General features: G+C 40.6%; 2 protein-coding genes across 3 annotated transcripts in view; one reads left to right on the top strand and one right to left on the bottom strand.

Moving 5' to 3' along the window:
• Positions 1 to 2,982: 2,982 nt before the first annotated feature.
• Positions 2,983 to 5,296, bottom strand: SYCE3 (synaptonemal complex central element protein 3). Its single transcript, XM_035140426.2, has 2 exons — positions 5,188 to 5,296; positions 2,983 to 3,198 (listed from the first exon to the last, which is right to left on the bottom strand). The coding sequence occupies exons 1-2, from the start codon at positions 5,294 to 5,296 to the stop codon at positions 3,029 to 3,031; spliced, it is 279 nt and encodes a 92-aa protein (XP_034996317.1). The 3' UTR covers positions 2,983 to 3,028.
• Positions 5,297 to 11,042: 5,746 nt separating this feature from the next.
• STYK1 (STY kinase 1) overlaps positions 11,043 to 12,558 on the top strand; it is a 41,001-nt gene continuing 39,485 nt past the window's right edge. For both annotated transcript variants that reach the window (XM_035140882.3, XM_035140879.3), the window contains exon 1: positions 11,043 to 11,246. The gene's annotated coding sequence lies outside the window, so the exon portion shown is untranslated. The remainder of the gene's footprint in view (positions 11,247 to 12,558) is intronic.

Genomic DNA, 12,558 nt, shown 5'->3' with positions numbered 1-12,558 from the left:
AGTCAGCGACAGTTTGGAGTCAGGGTTTCCCTTCTAGATCAGGCATAGGCAAACTTGGCCCTTCAGACATTTTTTGGGACTACAACTCCCATCATCCCTGACCACTGATTCTCTCAGCTAGGGATGATGGGAGTTGTAGTCCCAAAACATCTGGAAGACCAAGTTTGCCTATGCCTGTCCTAGGTTGATAAGCTGGAGGGACATGGTGGCTCAGGCACCCTGCAAGCCCAATGCCATTCGTGGGGACAGCATGTGCCTTTTACATCCTTCTCAGTCGCAGGAGCAGGGCTGGAAGGGACACAGCAGCTCGGGTGCACGGCAAACCCAGCCCCATGCTACTTTTGCAAGTGGCACGCTGGTGTCTCGGAGTGCCTGGGCTTGCACGCCACCTTGGGCTACGGCGTGCTGCTCTCAAAGTGCCACCCAGGGCAATCCGCCCCCTGCGCACTCCATTAGCTACACTACTAGGTTGAGAGAAAATTATGTTCTCATGGCCACACAGAATGGTCAAAAAGGCTGTGTACCCAAGGCCTTCTGGTAAAAAATGCAACATCTAAATCACAGTCTCTGCAGGAATGCAATTGTCAAGCTTAACTTGCCACTGAGATGTGCAGCATACCAGACGAAACCATGTCTAATTTCTAACCATTGGTTTTCAGTTTGAAAAGGGGAGACATAAACTGTCCATTAATGTACCTGTTGATAGTGTTAATAAAATTCCGTTTATCTTGCAAGCTAAGCCTTTAGATTCTGCTGCAGACTCCAATGTCACTTATTCTCGGTCATACCGGTACATATTTTAGTCACCTGCTTCATAATGTTGCAGTTCATGATAAAATGATTTATTAGGTGAAATTGTAGCTGATTGGTTTTAACCCCTTCAAGCTGAAACTGCACCCAAGGATCAGAAATCAGTCTGTCATCTTGAAATAGATATTAAAGCCTATGAAGTCATTTGGACTCCCAACTCTCCCATTGTTTCTGCAAATCCTCATTAGAAAACGCTGGATGAAATGTAGTTGGTATTAAAGAGGAATACAGGGAATACAGGGCAAACAAATGTGTTTGCTGATATTTACATGTCATAACAAGCACACTGTATAAAGAGATTTCATATTATTTGTAATGCCTTGGGGAATGAGTTTAAGGCAGTACTCTTAATGATACTTCAGTGTCTGCCAATTCAATGTCAATCCATGTCTAAATGATTTCTAAATAATACAAATTAGTCACCTGATTTGGATTGCCTAATTATATTTGAATAAATGTGGAATATTCCATCACTCTTGTATTTTTCTGTAAGATGGTAAAAGCAATTAAGGGGTTTCATAAAAAAATAAATTTATGAATAGTATTTTGCTACTTATTCATTATAGCGTATGATAGGGTGAAAAATTGGGAAGTTTTGAAAAATTGATCATGATAACTCACAAGCTTTCCAACATATGTATTGGTGTGGGGGTATGGAAATTGCAACTGCATATGATTTGAGAATTTTTCCTAAGAAAATAAAAGAAAAGGGTTTTTTAGTCTTAAGCTATATTCTTATATAGGAACTATGGTACATACTGATGGTTAAATGATATGTAAAATTGGATATGAATATGTATTAAAGCTTAGAAAATAATTCTAACCCTTTATGTTCTGAGCAGTTCTCATTTGCTTTTTCTCCTACCCCAGCCATCCATGTGTAATGGCGCAGAAATACATTACATGCATATGTGTGTAATGGAATGTCAATACCATTCTTTTAAAAATAAAACAGCTTTGGGATGGGGTAGTTTTGATCAGAGAAATTAAACTTTCCCTGTTCAGTTTTTCCTCTTAATATCCCTCCCATTCCCAGCCAGATAAATTAAATATCCCCTCTTCCAAACTTGTTACCTCACATGGCTGTCTAATGTATTCCAAACACGTAACCTTAAATCTTCACGAAGAGCAAGAACTGCCTATTATATGTAACTCTGAGATGATTAAAGAAGCAAACATGATCTCATTTTGTCTACTTAATGTAACATAGTAGTTAGGGTTGAACTGGGAGTACCTGTGGTCAGTTCCAAACTTAGCCACCAAGTTCACTAGATCCGTTATGGTCTTTCACCTGCCGAGGCATAAAATGCCTTTGAACCTCTAATGCTATTTATGTTAACATGTCATACTTGTTCACGCAAGAAAAAAAGGGAGAGAAACAGCATTTGCAATATGAATGAGTGTTTTACAAGACCGTTACAGATAGGGCATGTCCTTGGGAGAGATGTACATAAATATACAACAGCAGCCTTAATGCTTACCTACAACTCTTAAGGTCTCTTCATTATTGGATACTATTAAAAGAGAGCTGGCTTCTATTAGCTTAAAAACAGGCACATGCCATCACCATTCATTATGGTGATGCTGCATTAGAAAGGTATTTAGTTTGGAGAACTCTAGAATATTGTCCTTTGGGGAATTCTTACCTAATTTCCCTGTTTGTTTGGCTATAATCCCTAAAAACAAATATTTTCAGAAAATAAAACCTGTTCATTTGCAGAAACCAGGACTTGCTTTCCTAGAGCTAATCTTATTTGTGCACGAGTGCCATCTGGTGGTCAAGTAGAAGCTATTCCCACTTTCTTCCTCATTTGTGAATTATGGCATCAGTCACATGGTGATTGGGAGTAATTTCTGTTAACTCAGAGGTCTTGCTTTTGTGTAAATATGTATAAGATCAAGCTATCAAACTCCCTCCCCCAAGCTGTTGCAGTTTCTCTTCTCTCTCACTCCCAGGGGCATTAATTTTATAGGACAATATAACAAACCAAACTGAGAGAAGACCATACTTTCAGTGGTTGACACAGTAGTGGAAATATATGTGAATGGACAAATGAAAGCACCAATACGTTTTCACTCATATGGAAAATTTGATATACTGTAGAAACACACCAGACATATATCTTTAAAATGAAATTTAAAATAACCACTGAACCAAGTGATTGGTCAAGATAAACTCTTCCAAGGCTTGTATTTCCACCAGGAGTTTAGAAATCATTCATTCTTGCTTTTGTTCAGCACCCTTAGTTTCCTTCAACATTTCTTGCCAGTTTTTCTCCATTTCTTCCTTACAGGTGAGAAAAGCATCTTCCAGTCGTCTCATAGAGTTGGCCAATTCTGGGTTAGCACGCATCACCACCATATCATAAGCCATCCATGTAGCCTGCACTGGGACAGAGTGCAAAATGCAGAGTCACTAATTTGATTAGATTTGTTGCAGTGGCATGGATGAGAAGAAAAAGATGAAATGGATAACAAAGCGGAAGAGTTGCCAGCTCTGAGACTAAATAGTTCTTCAAATACACTTTAAGATTCAAACCAGTGCTGCACTGCAGTAACTAACTAGTTTACTCATTCACAGCTTTCCACAACATCACTGACCCCCAGGGAAGAGAGACATCCTGCTTCTGGATGTACAGATCTGTGGGGTGGGGCCACTCATCCAACACTTGCCTTAGAAAAGCAATAGAATATTCCCCCCCCCCAAAAAAAAGTGCATAAGAATTATTAAAACAAATCAGCAAGTTTTCCCAAATCAGACTGCAATGATAGCAAAAGCGGAGCAGCTGTCCTTCCCCCTGCCCACAAAAAAATATGGATTAGTGAAGATCCTCCCTTAGAGGGAGTACAAGGCATCTATGCCTGTGCTGGTGGTGGGAGGGTGGCTTTATTTGCATCATGATCTTAACCCCCCACAACACACACTTTTCATCACCCCTACCCACCTGTGCAGTGAGTCTCAGCCAAGTTTGAGAATCACTGTTATAGGGCACATTCAGTAATTTAAATGTTATTTTTCAAGTTAACTAGACCATGGTGGCAGAACAACCTAATGCTATTTATGACAGCTAGCTTGCTGTTTTTATCCAATCTGACTGAGAATAGGGTGTTGTTTTTAAGTATGTACTAATTAGTGGAAATGTTTGAATGAATCTGTAATAGAACTCCTGTAAATATTGTTTCACATCAAAACCTAGATTAAGTTCTGAGGCATTGTTTAATTATCCAAGAGGCTCGATCAGTATTTGACTTTCTTTGTGCCATTGCAATCCTCTCTACAAAGATTCCAGGTTGTTGATGTTTTAAAAAAAGAAACCATTTGAAGTCTATAGTAGTCTGACAACCTGTCCTTCAACTGAAATACCTCTTTAGAAAGTAACCTGAGAGAAGAGAAGTGGTGGGTAGGATTTAATCCAGGGGTCCCTAAACTAAGGCCCGGGGGCCGGATGCGGCCCAATCGCCTTCTAAATCCGGCCCGCAGACAATCCAGGAATCAGCATGTTTTTACATGAGTAGAATGTGTCCTTTTATTTAAAATGCATCTCTGGGTTATTTGTGGGGCCTGCCTGATGTTTTTACATGAGTAGAATGTGTCCTTTTGTTTAAAATGCATCGCTGGGTTATTTGTGGGGTATAAGAATTTGTTCATATTTTTTTTCAAAATATAGTCCGGCCTCCCACAAGGTCTGAGGGACAGTGGACCGGCCCCCTGCTGAAAAAGTTTGCTGACCCCTGAAATCCTTTCTCTACCCATTTCCATGTTTGAAGCCCACCCACACACTGTTGTTCTCCCTGCAGGTTCAAATATATGTTCACAAAAATCAATGTGTAATTTAACTCTAATAATTCATTATATTCTACCAGGAAAATCTTTCTTGTTATATTTGACAGGGTACTATAAAAACAAGAAATTCTGTCCACTGGCTTTTCTTATAGTTAGGAACTCAACATTCAAAAGAATGGTAGCATCTTGAAAAGGATAATTGTTACACTGGGGTTTTGTTATTGTCTGTTCTATTAGACCTGAACAATCAATGCTTTGTGGAAAGAAATAGAGAGCATACTTAAAGGTGCTTAAATTAGCAATTATTCTAATGAATAATACTTATACAGTAGCAACTGTATAAGTAATCTACAGTTTCTACGGACATATGCACAAGGAGTTTAGCATGTTTCTGTCCTGACACTACAGAACTTATTCAGCTCTTAATTGCATGTATTGATTAGTTATAGTCAGTTGCGGATGAGCATCAGACCCTCACATGAGATTTAATGGATCCTGGATGAGCATTGTAATCTGCACACTAATTTCTCCCTTGGTGGCTCAGGGGGATATAATTAGCAACACCTAAATCCTCTACAGGAACAGTACCATACCTGATAGTTTTTCCATGTCTTCCAAGAGCTTCTCTAAATCCCTGTTCAGATCCTCAAGCATTTTTACCATGTTGTCGTAATTTCTTTCACAGGGTTCACATTTGGCCATCTAACAGGGAAGAAGGAAGTGATGAGTGGCAGTACTGTACACCGTTGTTAAAGCACACAGAATGTTCTTACACTCTTTTAATAACTGCATGGTATAGAAGAATGTGTATTGTATATTTTAAGCATTTCTACCCTGATCTTCAGGCAAAGTGTCCCAGAGCAGCTTACTCTAGAGGTTAAGGCCAGTAAGAACAGTTAAGTAGACAGTCCCAGACCACAGGCTTCAACAGGGAGTACCGGTAGGAAAACAAGCAAACTCAGGCAGCAGTTCTCACAGTGGTTGATAAAAGGGTGTTGTTGTTGTTGTTGTTGTTGTTAGAATTTATATACCACCCTATACCCCGGGGGTCTCAGACTAGACCAGATGAGCTCATCTTTTGTTCTTAAGAAAATGGTAATTTTCACCCTTTCCTCCCAAAAGACTGCAAAACACCCCAATGAATTTTGGATAAATGGATATAAAATATTGAATACGGGGGGGGGGGGGTGGAGCTGCAAGTATGTTTAGAGAAAATGAACTTAAATGATTAATTCAATACCTCTGAAAATTAGAGCACTTCTTATGTGTCAAAGTAAAGATTGAAACACTTAACTTCTAACACTTCAGATTGCAAAATTATACCTCTTGACAGCTGTGCAATAGTGGGCACATGGGAAAAGAAAACCTCAATTACCACAGTAAATGTAGAATAAAATCAAATAAGTGTATTAGTCACAAACAAACAAACAAACAAAAAAGCATCCCTAGTAAGTACCGGTAGTCCTCAAGTGCCAAAGAGATTATGTTTTAAGTGCATACTTGAATCTTTGGCTACAATACCCATTAGGTACCCTAACTTAAACAATTCATCTATCAGGGGTGAAAAAAGATAGACACTAAATCACTTTGAAGAAGATGATGCTGACAATAATTTAAATGATTAACTTCAGAAACTCCAGATATCAAACTGATATCAAACTGATTTTGTTTTATACTATGCTTCTGGAAGTGAACTCTTGCCACAAATAGTGCATGCATCAGGCAGAGAGAGAAAGGTGGCAGAGAGCCATTGTTGGATTAGGGCCAGGGAATTATGGCCATCCGAAACAAAAGCTTAAAACCTGAAAGTTTCATGTTGGATTCAAAAGGTTCCTCATAAAAGCACTAATGTACAGACTTCATAAAGGATACCTGCAATAACAGCAGGTTCTAGAGAAAACTTCCCGTTTGGAAACTTTTCAAGGGAAGATGACCAGAGAGAGAACCGTATTACCTAACACATTCACAATACTCTACAAAAAAACCCCTGAATGATCCCATATTTAAAACCACAGGATTGATTTTTTTTAATATTGTGAAAGGGCAGGATATGAATATTTGAAATAAACTAATAAATACAGCTGTGTCTTGTATCACAGTTGTAGAGCATAGGTTTCAGAAACTGAGCTATCATTCAAGGAGTCCATGGCTTGAACTTCAGCTCTGAACTCACTATGTGACTTTAGATATGCCACTTTCCACTTCATCTCCTGCATCTATAATACAGGGATAAATATACTTGCCCTACAGGAAAAAATTTTAAGGACTGGGAAAATTGTGGAGTGCTCTAAAAAGTGCTTCCCAACAGCCAATTTTCATTGTCTTCAATTTTGTACAGAGTCACGCACAATGATGGCAGTATTGTATATAAATACCGGTAAATTAAGTATTGCATCTGGTAAAACTACCAACAGTTCTCTCCCTAAGCCCCTTTCTCCACTCCTGCCCTTCATCCCATGCCATAATTACACTTCTGAATTTGTACAGCAATGCTGATTATTTTTAAGTGTTCATCAAATTATTTTTGAATTGTTATATTTAATACTGTTCATCTGGCATGTTGTCCTCCACTTTGAGCATGATTCTGTGGGAAAGTGGCATACAAAATACACTCAATGATGATGATATAAATTCAAATTATATATATATATATATATATATATATAGAGAGAGAGAGAGAGAGAGAGAGAGAGAGAGAGAGAGAGAGAGAGAGAGAGTTTTACAATTTAATATTCCACACTTTTATCATATAAAAGAAAAATAATTAAAGAATATGACTTCCCTCAACTTCCCCTTCTGGTTATTTGAATATTTGCTACTTTTGCTCAATTTATTACACTTAATTAATTTCCAAGTTGTTATTTCTTAACCTTTACCTTTGTTTTCTTAATTGTAAGTGTTTACTCAAACCCTACTAATGAGTTCAATTCTTTACGTTTCTGTAAAGACAGCATAAACGGTTCCCAATCTTTTTTTAAAGTCTCTATTGTCATTGTCTCTTGCCATTCTTCCTTCGTTGGTATCTTGCCATCCTTCCATTTGGGGGCTAGTAAAATCCTAGCCGCTGTTGTAGCATACATGAATAACTGGTGAGAGGTTGTTTTCAACCCATTTGGGCCAATGGTGCCTCCTCCTCGATTCCACCGCCAACACTGCCCCCCCCCATACGTATTTTATTTCCATTAAAAATTATACACCATTTGATTTAATAAAGCAAAAACACCACAAAGTGTTTTACGTTGCTTCCTATATAGAGGAATTACATTGTTGGACGCAGCTGGGTCTTCTCAGGAGCAGCCGGACCTTATCCCTGTGGTTGCCTCACAGCTGTGAGGGGTGTGATTTCACTCCTCAGCATACCATATTTATTATTATTATTATTATTATTATTATTATTATTATTATGTATAAAAGGGGTAAAGGGGACCCCTGACCATTAGGTCCAGTCGTGACCGACTCTGGGGTTGCGCGCTCATCTCGCATTATTGGCCGAGGGAGCCGGCGTATAGCTTCCAGGTCATGTGGCCAGCATGACAAAGCTGCTTCTGGCAAACCAGAGCAGCACATGGAAACGCCGTTTACCTTCCCGCTGTAGCGGTTCCTATTTATCTACTTGCACTTTGAGGTGCTTTCAAACTGCTAGGTTGGCAGGAGCTGGGACCAAGCAACGGGAGCTCACCCCGTCACAGGGATTCGAACCGCCGACCTTCTGATCAGCAAGCCCTAGGCTCAGTGGTTTAACCACAGCGCCACCTGGGTCCCATATTATGTATTATGTATATACCACCCAAATATCACAGGGCATGGTTTACCAGGACACAGTACTACAGAGAAGGGGAGAGGAGAGGGAAGCCTCAGAAGCGTCTTATATTTTGTCACCTCACATTTAGTCAGGCCTACATCACCAGAGGCCCTTCTTCATGTGGCCCAGAGGGCAGCAACACAAAACCAAGCCTTTTCTGTGGTGGCTCCCTGATTGTGGGGTGGTTTCCCCAGGGAGGCTCGCCTGGTGCCTTCAGTAACATATATTTTAGGCGCCCGGTGAAGACGTTTATCTTCAACCAGGCCTTGGGCTAACTGACCAAGCTGTGGCTTTGTTAATGTGTTCATTTGGGGGGGGGAGAGTATTTTGTTTGTTTTTATTGTTTATTTTGTATTCCCTTTTTGTATTTTTCTGTTGCCCACCGGCCTGGGTTTTTTGGTAAAGGGGCAGTATAAAATTTAATTAATTGATCAATTAATAAGGGAAAGGGTGCTTTGGCGGCGAAGCGCTGCCCTAGCGTGGGAGATAAAGCAGGAACCAAAATTAGTAACCCATCCTATTTTCCCCTACTTCACAATACGCAAGTGTACAACTAACACACACAGGCCATTTCCTTTCTCCTCATCCTTCTTTCGATGGCCCTCTCTCACTTTCCCCACGGCCGGGGCCCCAAGCATCCCGTTTTCTTCTCTCCCCACACCTCTCCCTTCATCCAACCCCCAAAGGCCGCATCCCCCCACTGTCCTACCTTCCCCCTCCAGTAGACAGCTACACAAACATGGGCACAGCTCAGCCACGACTGGCCCTTCTCCCTTCCAGCCAATCCAAAGGCCTACTGCTGCCCAGTTAGAATGGATGTGGGCGGGTGCAGTAAAGGCCTAGCAAGGGATTGTAGGCAGCTGGAGAAGGGATAGAAGCCATTTAAATATGGCCGTTTAAAAATAAAAAAATGGTAATTTAGTGGAGAGGAGAGCAACTAGCCGGGGGGGGGGGGGATTTCTGGGGGCCAGCAGATTCACAGGTCATTTGCAACTCTTTTTTTATTTTGAAACAGGTGTGTGGCATTGTGTTGCACAGTAGCTGACAAACTTAGTCTCCTTAGAGCGTCTCCTCTCTGTCAACTATTTCTATTCCACATGTTCATTAACTATAATAATATTGTTACACGCCAACCCAGTCTCCACAGCAGTGTGAGAATCAAGGGATACTAAGCACGATTATCAGGGTTTGTGTTTCCTTTTGGAATAATCAGTCACAGTGGAATCTGTGGTGTCTTTATGATGCACGATTTTTTTACACATCCAATGGAGGGGTCTCCAACATTACTTTCCAAAAGGTACTGGCTTCTCCCATAGCCACAGCATTGGATTCAAAACAGACATCCTGCTTTTTTTATCTCTCTCTCCAGCCCACTGCTTAGTAACTGTTCCTTAACTCCTAACTGCCATTCTAAACTCTAACCCACTAGACTAAAAACCCTTGGCTTTTATCCCCTGAGAGGGGAGGGTTGTCATATTTCAAAAAGTAGAATTCCTCACACCCTCCAAGTTGGAAACAGAGGCTTATCAGTGAGTCCATCACACCACTTGGGTATTTTGTAAAAACACAGGAGTCTGCTTATTTCCTGGTTCTAACATTCCAACTTTAATTCAATTCTAACATTAACGTAATCCAGAATTCAGGGTGTCTTACACCACAGATTCTTAACAATCTGAAGCTTTGATAACTTCTGCCTGAGCCAGGGGTTCCCAACAAAATTTTCTCGAGGACCCCTCATCGAGCCGCTATTGTGACAAGGACCCCCATTAATTCCTAATCCTAAAATTAAAAAGTGAGAGCCAGATTAAGAGTCTTTTTATATTTTATATTTATACGTTTTTTACAGTTCTTCCTCTTCATCTGTAGGCCTTTGTCGTTTTAACGATCCACTTTTTAACCAACGGTCCATTTTTAACTACGCGAACTATAGCTTCCGCGAAAAACAACGCTTTGTTTACAAACAGTACTGTTTTGCAAAGAGGCAGCGCGCACCAGGGAGGAGGGAGGGGAATGGTGAAGACAGGGTACCTGCGCAGTAGCGCACAAATGAAGCCGACGCGCGCAAAGCATCTTGGGGAGGTGAGCGTTAGTAGAATGCGCGCGCTGCCTCTTTGCAAAACAGTAGTGTTTGTAAAGTGCCACCTAACGGCATACAGCAGAACTACTGCCTCTATCTAATTCTAGTTTTGCGCTAGACTCTGCTCATGCAGGAAGCGGCCAAAACAAAATATCTGTTATCATACGAAATATATTTAATATATTTTTTATTCTAATAGCATCTTGCGGACCCCTCTGGCATAGCTCGCGGACCCCTGGGGGTCCCCGGACCACCTGTTGGGAACCACTGGCCTGAGCTGCCTGGTTTTTGTCTTCCCTCCTCATCCCTTCTTCCTTTTGTGGCATGTCTTTTACATTGTAAGCTTGTTGGCTGGAACTTTCTTTTTTTTAATGTAAGCCGCTATGGTGCAGTTTAACTGGGTTAAAATAACGTGCGAGTGAGGCCTGTCTTCCACATTGCTGTGGTTATTGATGGTAAAAGACGCTGCATACAGCAGAGAGCATCATTTCCTGCTGCAAAGCAGCCACTGCATACTCGTAACTACGTAGCTGAACAAATATGTTGCTGCACACCTGCATAACCTGTTCATAGAGGTATGATATGCTAATCAATGTGGCTGAGGAAATGACTTCTAGCACTGCAGTGTAACAAGAATCTTTAAGTCAGGATCGAGAAAGACTCTTTGTTCTGGGATCTTGCTTTGCAGTGATGAATGAAGAAGGGATGTACCGACTGACAACGTTGTGCAGGGGGCCCTTAGGATTCCAAATATAAGAAGAATAGGATTTGTGGTAAGGACTGAGAAACTTTATCAGAGACGTGTGAAGGAGAGAGTACTGGGAATGGAGTGTTGCTTTGGAGGAAGGTTGGGCTGCCTCTAACCATAGTTTGTGCTCAGCCTCTCCAATGAGTCCTTTTCTCATCAAAAAGAATAAATTTTGAATAAATTTGGGGTCTGTTGGGGGTAGATTGTGGATTTATGTCAGGTTTCTGAACATGATTCTAAACCAGAATGTCACAAAATGAAAGGGAAGCAGTTTGCATGAGGGACCAATTCTTATTTGTAAACTACAATTCACTGCTCTCTGAACTAATTGGTTTCACCCAGAACCAGATTTATTGCTATCTCTGTTTATTAAAAAAATATATGATCAGGACATATGACAGGAAAATTCTCAGGCAGAATAAGCAGATTTAAGTAACTCTACCTTCTGATTCTCTTTTGCAAATGCCTCCCCTATATTAACATTCCAAAGGAAACATGGAGCTGGGGGACCCATGTTTTCTTTGCAGAGTGCAGTTGTATCCTGGGAGACTGCCTTTGCTATCATCCCATGTTTCTGCCAGGCTTACAGTTCTTTTGTAATTGAGAAACTTCTGACTTCCCCAGAATAAGAGAGACTGCTCTGTCAGAGCAATATACTTTTCTCTAGTTGTGTGTGTTGACGGGAACCTGAAATACTGGTTTAACCAATGCATAACCTATGATAAAAATAAAATAGCATGATCCCATTCAAGGACAGAGTTCAAAAGAACTGAATGAGTAATGAGTCAGAATGGCATATACCACCAATAGAGAACTCAGTAATCATAGCCTTGGACAGGCTATGAGGAAGCAAGTTACAGATATCAGAAAATCCTGCAGTGGGGGGGGGGAGTTGTTGCTAGGTTAATGACACATAATCAATAATTTGTTCCAGTTTTCAAGATGTTGATGAATTCTGACAAGCTCTGTAATACCTTCAAAGTTCTGCTGTGTGGTTTCTGTTTTCTCAATATTGCAGACCATTACCGGTATTTAAAGTGTTAGTATTGGTATCAGGGAAAGAGAGAGAAAGAATAGCTTCAAGGGGTGGTTGCAAAGTGAATTAGCCTCAAAGGGAGTAAATAAGAGAGGCATGTTGAGCAGGTTTTACATGAAACCCTTGAAGGAAATTGGAACACTTCATTGGGCAGCTTCTTCCATCACCAAACTGCTTATAATCTAGGGAATTGTTCCTAGTGCTTACCTGCTAGCTTTCTTAGTTGATTTAGAATACAGTAATTGTTGCTGTCATCCATGGAGAAGAAATTTACAGAAACATAGGTGGTTGTGCCCTGGAG

Source organism: Zootoca vivipara, chromosome 15 (genome assembly GCF_965207765.1).
Source record: "Zootoca vivipara chromosome 15, rZooViv2.hap1.1, whole genome shotgun sequence".
NCBI classification, from domain to species: Eukaryota; Metazoa; Chordata; class Lepidosauria; order Squamata; family Lacertidae; genus Zootoca; species Zootoca vivipara.
Note: the sequence above shows the minus strand (reverse complement) of the source record. Positions and strands in the feature narration are given on the sequence as shown.